At 39.2% G+C, this 18,573-nt stretch overlaps 1 protein-coding gene across 7 annotated transcripts in view; it reads right to left on the bottom strand.

Annotated features, from left to right (window-relative positions):
* The window catches only part of THADA (THADA armadillo repeat containing), a 322,081-nt gene extending 310,559 nt beyond the window's left edge, over positions 1-11,522 (bottom strand). For 3 of the 7 annotated variants that reach the window (XR_006606006.1, XM_013056339.2, XM_013056342.2), the window contains exons 1-8: positions 11,370-11,522; positions 9,051-9,145; positions 8,471-8,565; positions 7,591-7,721; positions 2,894-3,054; positions 2,749-2,781; positions 2,442-2,490; positions 306-493 (exon numbers count right to left, since the gene is read on the bottom strand). Coding sequence is in view for 6 of the 7 variants with exons in the window: in XM_013056339.2 (XP_012911793.1) it covers positions 306-493; positions 2,442-2,490; positions 2,749-2,781; positions 2,894-3,054; positions 7,591-7,721; positions 8,471-8,565; positions 9,051-9,126 (733 nt within the window). In the remaining variant the exon portion in view is untranslated. Of the gene's footprint in view, positions 1-305; positions 494-2,441; positions 2,491-2,748; positions 2,782-2,893; positions 3,055-7,590; positions 7,722-8,470; positions 8,566-9,050; positions 9,146-9,588; positions 9,711-11,369 lie in introns of all 7 variants that reach the window. The other 4 variants (XM_004752963.3, XM_004752964.3, XM_013056340.2 and 1 more) reach the window with 3 other exon arrangements.
* Positions 11,523-18,573: the final 7,051 nt, after the last annotated feature.

The raw sequence follows: 18,573 nt of genomic DNA, 5'->3' as shown, positions 1-18,573 counted from the left end.
CTCTTCTTATCAAGAATTTCTTTTGTCATTTAAAGTCTGTGGCTTTTCAACACTAAGGCTGTTAGGTTTTCTTCTTTGCAATATACACACACACATTTAGAAAAGTCCTTCAACATTATCCCTTGCAGAACGGGTACATTTGAAAGAAAAAGCATTAAAACCTCATAATCTGGGCCATTTCCCCATTTTAAGGGGCTGGAAGAGAGGTTCTACAACTCGACTAAGTATCAAACATTTCATATCATTATTAGCACAAGCTGAATGACACTCAATTATAATCATCATTTTCATGGTTTTACACTTACCATCACTTAAAAACTTGGCGAAAATACTCAGCAATCCACACATACTTTGCCATATGGGAGAAGTAGAAGCCTTCAAATGAATTCTCTGGAAGTCTTGTATTTTCTGCACTAACATCACTGAAACTCTAGTGCCTACCAACAAGTCATTCATCAGTTGCGTTTGAACTATATGATTTCCAGCAAATTTTCTATAACGAAGAAAAGACATTATTACAAAAGAAAAGTCACATAAAAATGCCCCCATTATTATCCCTCTGAAAGAAATATTCCTCAATCAAAGGGCCAAAATTCGTTTTAGATTATACTAGACATTTATGACTCTCTCCTCCACTCCCATAAACATTCCAATTATGGGGACATATACTGTAAACTTTCAACATTCTTACCTCAACATTTTCCTCCTCCTCAGCTAATGACTAATCTTGCTTCTCTTTTTTTACAGTAAAAATAACAGAGCAAGAATGAATGCCACAATCTTTTTTTTTTTTTAAGATTTTTTAGATTTATTTATTTATTTGTTTGTTTGTCAGAGAGAAAGAGTGTGCGTGCACATAAGCAAGGGAAGTGGCAGAGGGAGAAGCAAGCTCCCCACTGAGCAGGGAGCCCGATGAGGGACTCAATCCCAGGGCCCTGGGATCATGACCTGACTTGAAGACAGACACTTAACCACCTGAGCCACCCAGGGGTTCCTAGAATGCCACAATTTCTAAACTTGAACACTCCCCCTCAACCTTGATACACTTTCTTCACTTGACTTCCAAGACACCAGGCTCTCCTCCATTTTCTCCTACTTCACCATTGTTCCTTCCTAGACACCTTAGCTAACTTATCCTCTTCTCCCTAAGCTCTTTACAGCTTTCCACAACTCAGTCTTTACTCTCCCTCTTTGGTTCAGCTACTTTGTTCCCTTGATGTGATCACATCTAGCTTATAAACTTTAAATTATGATCTATATGCTGATGATTCCCAAATTTGTATCTCCAGCCTGAATCTCTCTTGCTAATCCCAGACTTGCATATGCAACTTCTTATCGATATCGGCACTTGGATGTCTAACAGACATATTAAACTACATGAACTCATCTTCAACTCCAAACCTGCTCTACCTGCTGTGATCTCTACCCTACAAAAACTTGGTCATCATCCTTGACTTCTATCTTTCCTACCCCATCTCTAAGAAAATCCTGTTGGTCCTACCTTCAAAATACACACAGAATTAGACCACCTTCACTGCCACTCCTGGCCTAAGTCACTCTCATCTTCTCCCTGGGATTATTGCCATGACCTCCTAACTGGTCTCTCAGCTTCTATCCTTGCCACCCCTTTCAGTCTATTCTCAACACAGCAGAAAACAGGAAAACTGGCTACTGGCTACAACTGGCTTACCTCTAGAGAAGGTAAAACAACATGCACAGATAAGCCAGGAACACCATATTGCAAACAAGAGAATTAGGTAACTATATGAACAATGAATGCCAAATGCCACAGCCTAATCTTTCTTCACTCCCTCAGCGGCCAGAATATTCAGCCAATGGTTTGATTCCATGGAGACTCTGTTACCCATGCAAAAAGACCTAGTGATATTGATATCAGAGATTTCCCAAAGCAATAGCCTAGCTAAATTAGCCTACAATAAAACCTGCAATCAACCCCACCCATATGCACAGATTCAAATCAACTCTCAGTACCCCATCCTTAAATATGGGCACTTGGCCAAAAATCACCAGATTTCTGATGAGAGCATCTAGCAAAGTGAAAGCATCAAACAGAAAAAAAGCAACTTAGAAGAAACAAGACTATATAAAGATAAGAAACTATTAAAAAAACTATCATTAATATCCTCAGAAAGATAACAATATATTTCACTCATAAAACAAGAACAGAATGCTATCAGAAAGGAACACTTGGGGAGGAAGAAGCTCATTCTCATATTCTCCTAAGAATTTATTTGATTGGTTAAATTAAATATCAAACTTCTGAAAGATAAATTTCAATAATCAGGACTCATATTAACAGAGAGGGATGGAATGAAGCACATTCTAGAATACTTTTTTAAATTTCCCTTGTACAAAGACAATACACAACTACAAGTGTACATACACATAGACGCACAAGCATGTGAACACATAATACTCACCTATTTTCTTCTGAGATTTCAATTAAACTCTTCTGCAGAAAATGGAGCACTGAAACAAAAAGAATACATAATGACAAAGCAGAACCTAAAATTGTAAAGTGTCATGTCAGTATAAGAAAATATTTTAAGTTAGTGTTACCTATAATAATATCATGTTATAGAGGTAGAAACTTAAAAGGAAGGGGCATGATGTACTCTAGTAATCTGCAAGACTCTGCCCATTGCCAAGAAAGAGAAAAGAACCAGTTCCAAAATGACTCATACAAGCAGTTACCCCCTCAAAATAAAATAAAATAATAGGACTTACCATTTTTAAGAAGATTATTAACTCCTGTTCTACCTGTGAGGATAAAAAAAATCAACACTGGTAATGAGCTCCAGGGCCAAAATCTAATGTCATTTAAAAACAACGATGTAATGGTAGAAAAAATACTACACAAGAGCTGGCTTACCCAAGTCAAAGTTCTCCATACAGGAAGATATATTATCAATTACTTTCCTGTAAGAGTATAGATCAGTAGTATTCAATTCTTCCTGAAGACGAGAAGTAAAACTTTGTACAGCCTCAGTTAGGAAAAATTCAGGTAGGCCATTTAGTGAGCTAGAAAAAGAACTGAGTATTAAATATTTCATAACTATGTAGCAAGTGGATATACAGAGTGGGGAGGAAATCATACAAATGAAGGAATACTGAACTACACCTTCAAAATAAGGTAGAAAATTTTAACTTCATGCCACAATCACTGGAACGCTTTGCTTCCATCTCATTTCCCTCCTCAAAAGAGTAGCCAGAGTAATACTATAAAAACACCATATTAGTCCTCTGCCTAAAATCATCCAACAATGTCCTTCTCAAATTAGTTGCCATAGTGGTGACAATGACTTACAAGACTACACACTCTAATGCCACCATTATCTCATCTTAATCCATGTTCACTTAGCTCTAGCTACATAGCCTTCCTTGTTGCGAAGATATACCAAAGCCTTTGCTCTTGCTATTTTCTCCACCTAACATGCTTCCCTCAAATAGACCCAATAATCATTCCCTCATCCCTTGCAGGTCAATCTCAAGTATCACCTTAACAATGACATTTGAGCCAAGACATTTGAAGTGACCTCCATATTTTAAATTGTAACCTTCACCCCAGCATTAGTATTCCCATTCCCCCTTGATGCTTTATTTTTCTCCATAGCATTCATTTCATCTAATCCTATATATTTGGATTATTTATTTTGATTATTTTCAATCTTGTTCTTAGAACATAACTTCCAGGGGTGCCATGGTCAAGCTTCCAACTCTTGATTTCAGCTCAGGTCATGATCTCAGGGTCAAGGGATGGAGCCCAGCACCAGGCTCCTGGCTCAGCAGGAAGTCTGCTTGAGATTCTCTCTCCCTCTCCCTCTGCCCCTTCTTCCCCAAATGTTCACTCTTGGGGTGCCTGGGTGGCTCAGTGGGTTAAGCCTCTGCCTTCAGCTCAGGTCATGATCTTGGGGTCCTGGGCTCGAACCCCGCATTGGGCTTTTTGCTCAGTGGGGAGCCTGCTTCCCCCTCGCCCTCTGCCTGCCCCTCTGCCTACTTGTGATCTCTCTCTCTGTCAAATAAATAAAATCTTTTTTTTAATCTTTAAAATAAATAAATCTTAAAAAAAAAAAAAGTATCTAACCTCTATTCTAAAATGTTTTATTCATTATAACCTCAATGCCTGGAATACTTATTTGACATATAGTAGACAAGCAAAAAAATTTACTTAATAGATAAATTCAATTTAGTGTCAATTTTACTTCAATTAATCTATATCAAAACCAGTAGGCACTTTTTTAAAAATATGACTGAACAGTTCTAAAGCTCTTCTGGAAGAGAAAGAATTTAGAAATAGGAATAGTCTGAAGAAGTCGTCCCCGGAGGGTGACTTGTTCCAGCATATAATCAAACTACCTCATCAAACTATAGTAAATAAAAGTATGATGTTGGTGAGTAAACAAACAGACCCAAGTCTAAAATCAAATCTGTGTTTATACAGGAACACAAAACATAATAAAATGGCATTCCAGATACATGGGAAAGATGGACTATTCAAAAGTTTGCGAATAAGTGGGTCCCCATTATCAAAAACTAAATTGGATCTCTAACTTACATTCCACTCAAAGTTTAATTCCAGATGAAGCATTTTAATAAAGACAAGCAAGTAATTTTATATGATCTTATAGTAGAGAAAGCATACATTAAGGAAGGCATGAAACTCAGAAATCTATTCAAAGAAAAATATTAGTGGGTTTGATTACCAAGAAAAATATTCTAATTTTTGTAAGGCAAATACACCATAAAGAAAGTTTAAATATATGTAATAAAACAAAGGAATATCTAGTACATAATCTAGATAGAGATCTCATACCCAAGCCCTTCTTATTTTTTTTTTTTAAGATTTTATTTATTTATTTGACAGACAGAGATCACAAGTAGGCAGAGAGTGAGAGGGAGAGAAGTAGTCTCCCTGCTGAGCAGAGAGCCCAATGCAGGGCTCGATCCCAGGACCCTGGGATCATGACCTGAGCCGAAGGCAGAGGCTTTAACCCACTGAGCCACCCAGGTACCTCCCAAGCCCTTCTTTAGTGGCAAAACCCACCTCCCACTACAGAAACCAAAGGTGTGAGAGTCTTGCTTCCCAGCCATTCTTACAACCAGAAGGTGGGTATATGACCCAATCTTGACAACAGAAAGTGATAGGAAGTCTCCTGGAACCTTCTGTAAAATGTTTCTCTCTCCAATAAAAAGAGAAGGAAAAAAGGAAATTTCCTTTTTTCCTTTGTGGATGCTGTCATGTCTATATAAAGTGGCTACAACTCCTACAGCTCCTTGTAATTCTGAGGGAAGATATGGCCAACAAATGGGAGAAAAATGGAAAACATCAAGATCTTTGATGACACTGTTGACTACTTCCCCAAAACCCTAGAACTCGCCAGTATCTGATCATTTCCTTTATTTTTTTTTTCCTTTAAAGATTTTTTTTTTTTTTTTTTTTTTAAATTTGAGACAGAGAGAGAGTGAGAGAGACTGCATGAGCCAGGGGGCAGAAGGACAGGGAAAAGCAGGCACCCCACTGAGAAGGGAGCCTGATTCGGGACTTGATCCCAGGACCCTGGGATCATGACCTGAACCAAAGGCAGATGCTTAACTAACTGAGTCACCCAGGCACCCTTGACCATTTGCTTTTTGACACATTAAATAAATTTACTTACATAAAAAGAAAAGACATTCTAACAAGGAAACATACAAAAGACATATAATCACAAATAGTCAAACTCCACATATTAAAAAATGTTCAATCTCACTAATAATCTTACTGAAAAGTAAAAAAAAGTATTATTTTTTTTATCTGTTAGATTTTAAATGGTTTAAAGATTGGTATTACCCAGTGTTAGAAGATATGAAGATACTGGCACTCTCGTTCACTGTTAATAGGAGTATAAACTGGAATACCTTTGGGGGAGTACAGGTTAGCAATGGTTTTGGTAAAGAAATTCCATTTACAGGAATTTATCTCAGGTAAATACACAGAACACTTATATACATAATTAAGAATATAACTGTATCATTGTTGGAATCATGAAAACAAAACAAACTAAATATCAATGGAAAGTGATTTCATAATATGTAACTCAGTACATAAAAATTTCGGTATATCCATATTACAGAAATTTTAGCTGTAAGAAAATATAAGGACTTGGGGTGTCTGAGTGGCTCGGTTGTTAAGCGTCTTCTTTTGGCTCAGGTCATGATCCCAGGGTCCTAAGATCAAGTCCTGCATTGGGCTCCCTGCTCTGTGGGAAGCCTGCTTCTCCCTCTCCCATACCCCCTGCTTGTGTTCCCTCTCTCACTGTGTCTCTCTGTCAAATAAATAAAATCTTGAAAGAAAGAAAGAGAGAGAATAAGGACCTTTGGTGGGAGCATAAAATAGTGCAGACACTATGAAAAACAATATGGAGGTTCCTCAGAAAATTAAAAATATAATCACCATATGATCCAGTAATCCCACCTTTGGGTAAATATCCAAAAGAACTGAAAGCAGGATCTCAAAGAGATATTTAAATACCCATGTTCACAGAAGCATTGTTCATAATAGCCAAGAGGAGGAAGCAACCCAGATGTCTATCAGCTGATGAATGAATGAATACCATGTGGTACACATGGATGATGGAATATAATTCAGCCTTAGGAAGGACAAAAATCCTGCCACATGCTACCACGAGGATGAACCTTGAGAACATTATGCTAAGTAAAATAAGCCAATCAAAAAAAAAAAAAAAAAAAAAAAAGACAAATACAAATATTCCACTCATATGAGGTAAATAAGGTAATCAAATTCATAAAAACAGGACGTAGAATTGTGGTAGGGGTTAGGGGGAGGAGGAAATGGGGATTTACTGTTTAATGTATATAGTTTCAATTTTGCAAGATGAAAAACTCTGTGGAGATCCACTGTACAACAATGTAAATATACTTACCACTCAAAAATGGTTAAGATGGCTAATTTTATGTTGTGTGTTTTTTCACACAATTAAAAAAAGAATACGGACTATGCTGACTTGAAACTATCTCTAAAACATTCTTTAGTGAAAAAACAAGCTACAGAACACACACAAGAAAAGGTCTAAAGAGTTAGATACCAAAATGTTAACTGATGACCTTTATTAAAAAAGGTAAGATAAGCCAGGAAGAGTGAAACAGAAGGCTCATTTCTTATTTCTTTCACTCCTACATTGCTTGATGTCTTTACATCAAGCATATATTCTTGTATTACCTGTGTAATTACAAATATGTTTAAACTAAGAACAAATGGTAAAAACAGAGGAAAAAGAAATAGCAAGATGACAGATTAAACTTAACCAATAATTGCATTAACATAAATGGACTAAATTAGGAGTCAGCAAACTATATCCCATAGCCTATTTTATTAAAGCCTATGACCTAAAAGCCAGTCTACATTTTTAAAAAGTTGTCATAAGTAAACAAAGCAGAGACCATATAAAAGAAATTGTTAGTGATGTACTGCAGTTCAGTTTTACCAAACCAGGAGAATTTTAGGTACTGTTTACTTTTGGTCAAACTGAACATTTATAATGCTTAACTTCCTTTCCTTTTCCTCCTTACCTTGCCAAAACTTTCTTCAAGGGATTCTTTACACTCAAAGAAAGATAAATGCCGGCTAAAATATCCAAACAACTTCGAATAGTGGGATCACATGCGCCATTTTTATCTGCCTTCTCCAGTAAAGGCACAATCTACAATCCAAAAAATTCAAAGGCATAGTAATTTTTTCTATTATCAAGTATATATAGCAAAGTAATAAAGTTTCAAATACTCTTTGAAGTCTCAATTATGGCATGTAATGTTTTCTACAATGCACTGTTAAAGGATACCGATTTAAACACCTAGTTTAGTATTTTTTAACCTTTTTAACCCATATCCCCAACTCCCAGTTTACCCTCCAGACCTACCTCTATTAAGAATTAGACTTGTTAATGGCTTAAGGTATAGGAATTCTATAGCTCTATTGAAAAACCAGTAATATATTTAATTGCTTTCCAAAAAAATTATGCAAGTTCAAATGGTAAATCCTAACACAGAAATACTGGTTAGGACAGTCTTTACATTTTAAATTAACTTCTTAATGTGTCTGCTGAAGAGTTTTAAGGTTTCAAATTACTAGAAATAATTTTTTAAAATTTCTCTTCACAAGAAAGGTATGCACAAAAAAAAAGAAAAAAGAAAAAGAGAAAGGTATGCACAGTTGTCTCACTGTCCTATCCTTTTACAGCTCCAATGCTGGTGGAGGCCCGAGTATGGCTTCTACCAACACTCTGAATAAAATGAGATGATACAACAAACAGAAAAGGAAAAAAAAAACACTATTCCTTAATGATACATTTATATTAAATAATTGGAAGCCAAAAGCTGTCAGTTAATTTTAGAAGTCCATAACAGCATGATATTCTTCAAGATGTATCCAGGAATATCAATGCAGTCTTACCTGTTTAACATAATGGATTTGTGACACTCCATCCCTGAGCTGTACACAATGTAACAGCAAAGAAGCTAGATTCTTTCCTTCCACATCAGCCAAAGCTAGAAAACACACACAAAAAATTTCTTTAAGGTTTTAACAGTGTATGCATATGAGTTTGCCTTTGTTATGCATTATCAAAAATCTAAGTACTTATAAACCAAAAAAAAAAAAAGCAGACAGAGCTTAGTCCAGAGACAACATTTTTCGGAAACCATTTTACATGTAAAACTGAATGCAAAGAACATGGAAAAAGTACATAGCAAGAGTTTGAACATCATGTGATAGTGAGTCTCAGAGACAGAAATACTCTATAACCCAGAAAAGAGGCAAACAAATTAGGGATGCCTGGGTGGCTCAGTGGGTTAAAGCCTCTGCCTTCGAAGTGGGTCACGATCTCAGGGTCCTCGGATGAAGCCCCGCCTTGGGCTCTCCACTCAGCAGGGAGCCTGCTTCCTCCTCTCTCTCTCTGCCTATTTGTGATCTCTATCAAATAAAATCTTTAAAACAAAAAAAAAGCAAATAAATTAAGTCAAAAATCACTTACATCTCAAAGTTTCAAGGTCTTGATGGCAAATGGTCAGTGCAGTTACTTGCATTTCTTTCTTCTTTTTTACACCCATTTAAACAGAATAGCAGTCGCTGCAAAAAAGAAGAGTTTAAAGGATTGTCTAATTCAGGATTTCTGAGCCTCAGCACTAGTGGCATTTGGGGCCAGATAATTTTTTGTTATGCAGTGCTGTTCTGTGTATTGTAGGATGTTTAACAGGTTCCTGGCCTCTACCCATTAGATGCCAGTAACATCCCCTTTCCCTCAAGTTATGCCAACCAAAAAATACCTCCAGACATTGCCAAATGTCTCCTGGAGAGCAAAGTGGCCTCAGGTGGAGAACCACTGGTCAAAGAATTTCTGCTTCATAAAAGAAAAACATTTTTTAAGCTCAACAAAAGTTTATTATTGTCTAAAGTTATTCTTACCTTTTATGGCCCAGTCTTTGTATTTTAAAATACAGCCAACCTTCTTTTTAGTAATAACAATAACAAACCAGCATCTTTTTTCCAAAAGTAAACTGGGCCCAACTAACCTCAGTGCCTTTCCACTTAACCAAAGGTGTTTGTCCTGGAGGAAAGAGGACAGGACAAGTGCTACAGAGCAGCTGCAGTTGTTGGAGGACCGTCAGAAAAAGAGGAGATGTATTCTATCCTGCTACAGAATGAGGAAAAGTCAGTGCAAGTTTCAGTGAGGCAGATTCCAGCCCAATACAAAGGAAGAACTCTCTGGTCCAACTGTAAAATGGACTTCCTTGTAAACAGAGAATTGCCCCAACCCTGGAAATAGCCCAGCAGAAGCTGAATGATCCCTTTGCATCTGGACTCCTGCAACAGACCCACAACTGGTCTCCTCTCCTCTCCCTTGTTTCTGAGGAGTCCCCTCTTTTCACCATCATCAGAGCAATCTTTTTAAAACTTTAATCAAATCTAATTACTCTCCTGCTTAAAACTTTCCAAGGGCTTCCAGTTACACTTAAAATAAAATCCAACTTGAGACCCTGGCCCTCAAGGCCACAGGTAATCTGGTCCTGCCTTCCTCTGCATTTTCATCACAAATCAATCTTCTCTTCACCATCTAAGGCACTTTGCCCTTCTTCATACCTCTGCCAGTTAATGCTTGTTCCACGAGATGTTTGCAAGGTCTTTTCCCCATATTTCAAGTTTCTTTTCAAACAACACCTCCTATGAGAAGCCCTCCATGACCACTCTACCCGTCTAAAATGCCACAGATCATTTCCATTACTTTACTTCCTTCATAGTACTACTAGTACCTAAAACTGCAATAACTCGTTTATTTGTATATTGTCTGTCTCCCCTAGTAATAAACTCCACGAAGGAAGCAACTTAAATCTGTTTTATCCACTGTTTTAATTCTCAATTCTTAAAACAGTACCTGGCATATAATGAGTGCTTAATAAATATTTGGTGAATAAACAAATAAGTTAACAAAAATTGTCAAGAGATGTATGCTTTCAACAACAGAAAAGTGCACTACCTGGTATGTATATTCCGTACCTAAGTGACAAGCTAGTCCTGACACTGAAGAAACCTACCGCCTATCTGAAAAGTAAGAAATCGATACAGCGATGGCACGTGAAAAAACACTTAACAGAAAATGATAATAAAAATGGACACAGATAATGGCAAGACAAGGTAAAAATGTGAAAAGTGACATGATTAGATCTAGGGTAATTACTGGGGATCATTTCCTAGCAAAGTAACCAATACACAAACTTAAGAAGGGATAGGGACATAACTAGGGAGACTATTCTCTGGTGAATGGTGAGTAAGTTTACAGCAGGGTTTGATCGTGGAACCCTCAAGACTATACAAAAATTGGTTCGGTGCTTATGTGTGCTCAACGGAGGCCTAAACGTTTGTCTTGATGAACTGGGTCTCCCCAGTTGGGTGAAACCCCATGCCCACCCTACAACACTACTCCAGCGTCCAGAAGATAGGACAGCAAGTTGTACTGCTAAGTCCCACCGGCTGCTTCCCTTTTGACCGCTGCTTCACTGCCATCTACACCTTTCTGGCTGACGCCCACAAACAATCTCTAGGTAATTTTCGAACCACGTGGAATTCGGAGAGCTACAGGTGACCCCCAAAACAAAAACACACTGCTGAAAGTGCTGTCTCCATGGAGACCTAAGCGACCGGAAATCGGTAAAGCCACCGCCAAATTCTCGCGATAGGAAAGGACGAGAATTGGTGCGAATCACCCGGCTGCCCTAGCAAAGTGACGGAGCCAAGCCGTGAAGAGTCGCGCGCGCGCAACCACGCGTGTGGCAGACAGGACGCCTGGGAGCCAAACCTCGTGCCCGTGAGCGTCTAAGAAGAGTCGCAGCCGTCTAGACGAGTACAGGAGCTGGTCTAGTTCTGCAAGGTCCCCGTGGCTCGCAACGTGGTCTGTTGACTACCGGGTCGGAGCGATGGGAAGGAAGCAAGGGGACCGGGTACAGGAGTCATCGCGAGAACTGAGTGACTGCGCTCTTCCAATAAGGAGTTCGGAGCGGGGGTGATGTCATCGGGAGCGGGTGTTAGTGGATTTGGGTCGGTTCCGACTTGAGAGTGTGCGCAGCTTGGAGGTTTACCGGCTTCTTTCGCCTTAGGGCAGTCTAGACCTGGAGTACAGGGTGAGCCCCTGTGCCTCAATCCAGACATTCCACCCTTCTCCCACGCTTTTTACCCAGCGCGGAGAAGGAGAGAAAACTGCCTCCGGGCTGCGAGAACCAGCGACCGTAGAGCCTGCGAGGTGGGGTCGTTCGGGCCTTGAGCAGAAGCCACTCTTGAGAATTTAACTAAAATGAGAAGGGTCGAAATAAACTGACGTATCCTCGAGTGCGTTTGTTGGTTCAGCAAATAGTTCCTGAGCACTAACTATCTGGGGATTGCCAGCCTGGAAAGTTCCACCCTATTTGGAATATGTATTTTACGCAGAAAATTAAAATCATCGGATGATTCGTTCACTTAGAAATAAATAACTAGGTCCCGAGCACTACGCTAGGAGCTGGGACAGAGGGTGGGGGTGGGGGTGGGGTGGTTAGATCCGGACACAGAGGCGGATGCTCTCTGCAAGTTGGCTGGTGTGGCTGGAGCCACATGAGTTAAGAGGGTAGGTTGTAGGGAACGGGACAAGGGGAGTTAAATGATGTAAAGCCCGATTCCCCATTGTAAGGACTTTTACTTCCAGTGAAAGAGGAATCTCTCAGTGAAATGGGAGTCGTTTTGAGCAGAAGAGTAATTGGGTTATCTACATAGAGTCATTGGTGATACTACTTTGTAGTGGAAGATGGACGGCCAGTGAGTGAAGAAGCTACTCTTGTAAACTAGGCTAGCAAGATGCTAGTGGCTCAGACCAGGGTGGTAGCAATGCAAAGAAAGTGTGAGGCGTAGACAGATTCTGGATTGTGATCTGGAAGTAAGCTAACGGTTTTTTTCTGAAGGATAAGCTAGGGGGGTATGGAAAAAAAAAGGAGTCAAGATGGTCCCAAGATTTCTGGCTTGAGGAAGGGAGGAGGATGAAATTGTCGTTTATAGTGATGGGGCAAAAGTTTGGAGTGGATTAGAGTGGGTTTAAAACAGGCTGGGAGAAGAAATGGCAAGATCAAGTAGAAATAAATCTAGTACTTCCATTACACAGGGTGAAATAAATGGAGCGGTAACTAAGGGAAGTAGAGGCAATGACGGTTTAGGTTTTAAAGATTCTAATATTATATGTTTAGAGAAGATACCCCATTGTTTTTGTAGCCACCTGGCACTACCAGCTTGAAACCACCTTAAATTCTCCGAGGTTTTCTAGAATACACCATGAGAATTTGGGCCATGAACTTTTTTTTTAAGTAGCTATTTATTTTATTTGTAAAAATGTATTCCAAATGAATTTTTAAAGACTCCGTAATCCCTAGTATTACGGATTTTATGTGGACTACATAAAATCATGAAAAATAATATATCCATGTTTTGTTTTGTGTAGTTTAGCTTTGGAAATACATACCTGTTTGGAGCAGCATTTTCCCCTCAATTAGGGAATGGATTTTTTTTAATGCTTATTTAATGACGTATTTTCACACATAATGATTTTTTTAAATCTTGGACATTTGAATAATTGAAATCTGATTTCTAAAAACCACAAACAAAGGCCTTAATTGCATACTTATTTAATACTTGTTCATAAAAGTCTCTATACAAGCCATAATTCATACTGATCCAAGCTAAGTTTCTCCTATAAGTATTGCTTTGCATAAATGAAAAGCATAATAGTCTGTCAGTTTTATAGGTCCATTACCTCCTAAAAAAATACAGTTTGTGGTAATCTGCCAGCTGTACATGATGATTGACATAATTAAAGAATCCCTCTAAAAAGCCTTATTGCATAGTTTCATGTCTAAAATGAAGTCCAAAAGCATCTACTAGAGCTATGAACATGAACATTGTGTCATTTTTTAATATAAGATGAACTCTTGTTAATAAAATAATTTTTCCCCAAGATTTGTTTTACTTATTTGAGAGAGAAAGCATGAACTGCAGTTAGAGGGAGAGGGAGAGCAAACTCCCCACTGAGTGGGGCTCAATCCCAGGACACCAAGATCACAACCTGAGCCGAAGGCAAATGCTTCAATGACTGAGCCACCCAGGTGCCCCTAAATTTGTTATTTGTTAGTATATTTATCCCTCAGTCAATGAAAGAAAGCAAAGTTCTTCGGTTATTTGTATTGGTGCATCATAAATTACCCCCAAAACTAATGTCTTAAAACACTACATTTTCACTCTCACAGTTTCTATGGGTCAGAAATTTAGCCATGTATGTAGCTCAGTACTTCTGGCTAGGAGTCTTTCATGAGACTGCAGTCATTGGAAAATCTGGCTGGGGCAGGAAGAACCACTGACTTAGTCCAGCGGCTCTGGTTGTTTAAAGGAGGCCTCAATTCCTTCCATGTGGGCCTCTCCCAGACTGCTTAAACATTCTTACAGAATGGTGAGCCGGTGACAATAAGGTAGAAGCTTCAATGGCTTTGATGGCCCAGCCACAGAAGTTACACACCATTTCAACAACGTTCTATTAGTCACAAAGTTTAGCTCTATTCATTGTAAGAAGGACGACACAGAAATGTGAATATCAGGAGGCCAATAGAATTGGGAGTGCCATTTTGGAGGCTAGCTACCCCAATATTGTAGCACATCTGCTGGGTATCCCTCAATGATTAAAACATACTAACTAAGGAATCACAACTACAGAATGATTGATTTAAGAGTGGTTTGAGTGTGATTTCCGCAGCATATCTAAAGGAGACATTAATGCTCATGTTTTCTTACAAAGTTGTTTGCCTTTAATGACATACATTTTCACAGAAGATGCCACAGAATTTAAACATAAAGCTAGTTTTATTGGGAGGAAGGAAATTTTAGATGTTCTTCAAACTCTCCCTAAGCCAGTCTGATCCCTTCCCTACTTAAGAGTTAGTGGCTTGTCTTCTATGTGACACTCCTGTCTTCCTTCCCCATACACAGGGCTCCAGCTTGAGTGACCTTCTTAATAGTCCCTGAAAGCACTGCCCTTTTGATGTGCTATCCTCTGCTCTATGCTGGGAGGGTCTTACATTCTTACATATTCCCACCTGAGAAACTTCAGCACATTTGAAGACCCTTCTCATATGTCACCTCCTCTGTGAAACCTGGCAAGAAATCCCTTGTTCTGCCATACTTAGATTTTTGTCTCAGTTAGAACATTACCATTTTGTCACTTATTTGTATGCTTGTTAGTCTTCCTCCAAGTCCTTCCAAGACAGGGATCATCTTTAGATTCCCTAGTACCTAGTGCAGTGCTGAGCATAAGTAGCTTGGCAAATATTTGTTGGGTTAGGGCAATGGCTCACAAGTTCTTTACAGTGTTCATGGGCAGTGATGCTTACTTTACCACTATGTGGCAGCAAACTACGGAATTATTTCCTCCTTAGGAGTTCAGCCAGGATGAATATTCACCAAATTGTACTCAGTGGTGTTTTCAGGAGTGGAATTATAGGAGGCCTTCATTTTCCATGGTATTTCTGCATTGTCTGAATAATAGCACGTTTTTTCCTGTGCATAGAGAAAAGTACAGTAAATGGTTATAAAGAAGTTTCAGCTTCTTAACTTCCTATCCAAAAGTATGTTAGAATAACTTGTTAATATCCTATGAAATATAACATTCAAATAGAAGGCTATGAAAATTGCTCGTATTGTGTTTATTGTGTTTTGTTCAATATTATCCTAGCTCTGTGAAAAATGTTGGTATTTTGATAGGGTTTGCATTAAATCTGTAGATTGCTTTGGGTAGTATGGACATTTTAATTATTTTGGTTCTTCCAATCCATGAGCATAGAATACCTATTTATTTGTGTCCTCTTCAATTTCTTTCATCAGTGTGTTATTGTTTTTGGAGTATAGGTCTTTCCTTAGTTAAGTTTATTCCTACTATTTTATTATTTTTGGTGCAATTGTAGGGATTGTTTTCAGTGTTGTGTTTTTAAAATTCAGCATCATTGCTGCTTATACTTTTTACATCAAAAAATCAAATCTTGGGGCACCTGGGTGGCTCAGTTGGTTAAGCAGCTGCCTTCGGCTCAGGTCATGATCCCAGCGTCCTGGGATTGAGTCCCACATCGGGCTCCTTGCTCGGCAGGGAGCCTGCTTCTCCCTCTGTCTCTGCCTACCACTCTGTCTGCCTATGCTCTCTCTCTCTCCGTCTCTCTCTCTGACAAATAAAAATAAAATCTTAAAAAAAAAAAAATCAAATCTTTAGGGCACTTGGGTGGCTCAGTGGGTTAAGCTGCTGCCTTCGGCTCAGGTCGTGATCTCATGGTCCTGGGATCGAATCCCGCATTGGGCTCTCTGCCCAGCAGGGAGCTTGCTTCCCTCTCTCTCTCTGCCTGCCTCTGTCTGCTTGTAATCTCTCTCTGTCAAGTAAATAAATATAAAATCAAATCTTTAAAGAAAATTTAAGTAATTCAAAAATTAAGTAATAAGGAAAAATATTTATAAAATAATATGACCTGAAAATATTGGAACAGAGAAATACATATACATATTTCATAAAAATACAGGTACGATGAAAAAGGGTTGGATGAGAATGTGTTTGGAAAAGTAGTTTATCAGGCTATTTAGATTGAGTGAACATTTTTTCTTCTTCAACTGTTTTTAATGTAAATCTGGGTTAATAAACTTTTGTTTTAGGGCCTGTTTTTGTAATCACCAAAAAGTTAACATTTTTTACTATTTGAATTATGTTACTGTCATTTTATTTTATTTTATTTTACTTTATTTGAGACAGAGAGGGAGGGAGGGAGTGCTTGTGTCACGTGAGCCAAGAAGTGGGCCCAGAGAATGGAGCAGAAGGGGAGGGAGAGGGACGAGCAGACTCTGCTCTGAGTGTGGGGCCTGACATGGTGCTCCATCTCATAACCGTGAGGTTATACCTGAGCTGAAATCAAGAGTCAGCCGCTTAACTGACTGAGCCACCCAGGTATCCCATAACTGTCATTTTAAGAAAGGCAACAGTTGTGTAGGGCACAGATGGAAAAACATAAAAATTTTAAAATACGTAGCACCATCCTTGATTAAAATGCTTTTGAAAATAAATGTTTTTCATTTTTGTTTTAAAAAGCAATCTCATTTCCCAGACATTACTCTGACACCCAAAACCAGACAATCATTTGGGAGCCCACATATGGACTTTATCTAGGAGGACAAATGAGGAAGTTTTGCATCACCCTGTCAGATGACAGTCCCCATTCTCAGCCCTCCTCATGAAAGGGACTAGCAGATGCCTACTGTCATTTCTTTGGGACATCTGAGCAAACCTGGGACAGGAAGAGATGGAAAGCTTGATATGAACTTTACAGAGTAGGTCTCTACTATACTGGGTACTACAAGGGGAGAAAAGAGTTTATAAAACATTGTTCTAATTTATTGGAATAGGAAAGATTGTGTTGAGTTTTTGATACCCATATTTATTAATATTATCCTAGTTTCATGCTTTAGGCTTCTGAATGGATTATTCTTTTTCTAATATCTACACTGTTGCTTTCTAGGAGCTGCCATGATACCTTTCTTTTTCCGTGAGTTATAAGCAAGACACACCTGTGAGGGTTGCTAGCTAATCCAATATTGGTGATTTCGGTTTAATGCATATATTAGGGACAGAAGAATTCCAGTGACAGTAATACCAAATGGGCATGAGCAACCTCATTCTGGACTATCCGCTCACAGCTGGCTCTCAGCAAGCACCTGCATATATAGGGAAGAGGGCCTGGCCACTAGGGTGAACAGTGTGCCAAGTGAATGATAGGCAGGGCTCCAGATCAGGAATCTAGGCTCATAAAGCAGTAGCCCAGTGGAAGTAAAGACTGCTTCTCAGTAGACAGGCAAGGGAACCCAAAACTCACTCCAACAACCAGGTAACAGTTTATCTTAAATCCCAGCATGGCCCAGCCACAAAAGGAATAGATACCAACTTTCCAAATGGTGTGCTTAGCAGACTGGTGGTGTTACAAAATGGTCAATGATACACCAAAGTCATGATCCCTCAGCCTTCAGATCAGCCAGGCCACAGCTAGGGACCACTGCACATACCATCTCTCCGTTCATCCTTGGGCTAGTCCGCATTCTCATTTTCTATGTCTGTAATGAGAAGCCCAGAACAAGTTGTTTGTACCTTGAAGACATGAGCCGTCTGGCCAGTTTGGGGTCAATTTTTGGAGATACAAAGTTCAATAACCCAACTACTCGTCTTCAACTGCTGTACTGGTGGGCTCTAGACGTGAAAGGTACCTAAGTGGTTTGAAAAGATGATTAAGAGGCTTGGTCCACAGAACTCAGTAACTAATTAAGGGCCAGCAATAAATGAAAGGCAAGAGGGTGGTTTCTAGGATTGTGGTTGGAATGAAGACACTCATGGTGGCCTTGGGGTTCTGGCAGCACTGAGTGGAGAGCAAGTGGAATAGCTGTGGTGGACATTTTGGGGTATGAGTTAACGTAGTCCATACCCTTGCCCCTTTCAGATAAAATTCAGTTCACTTCTGTGGGCACTTCTGGAGAAAGGTGACAAAATAGGACCATTCAACTTAATTTTAAAATAATACACAAAATATTACACAAAAAATAGTATTTCTTCATCTGAATGCTCTGCCTTAGTATTTCATGGTACCTGCTCTGTGGCAGCATTCTGATTTAGAGCTCACAGAGCTCTGCTGGCCTGGAGCTACTCTGTTAGGGCTTCTGCCTACCTTGGTCAGAATTGGCTTAGAATTGGGTGAGGCTGTGCCTGTTGGAAAGAGAAGGAAGCACTTGAGCTGGGAGGGACTGGGGCAGGTGAGGGATAACAGCTGTCACTCCTGGGGCACTCACCAGGAGCCATACCATCTCTCCAGCCCTTCACTCGTGTCAGCTTAGTTAATTCTCACACAAACCTATGGCTAGTTACTATTTCCATTTCACAAATGAGAAAACTAGAGATTAAGGGAAAAGATTGATTTGGAGAG

This window comes from Mustela putorius, unplaced genomic scaffold, assembly GCF_011764305.1.
Source record: "Mustela putorius furo isolate JIRA1106 unplaced genomic scaffold, ASM1176430v1.1 tig00000224_pilon_pilon_pilon, whole genome shotgun sequence".
NCBI lineage: Eukaryota > Metazoa > Chordata > Mammalia > Carnivora > Mustelidae > Mustela > Mustela putorius.
This window is presented reverse-complemented; position numbering and strand designations above follow the sequence as displayed.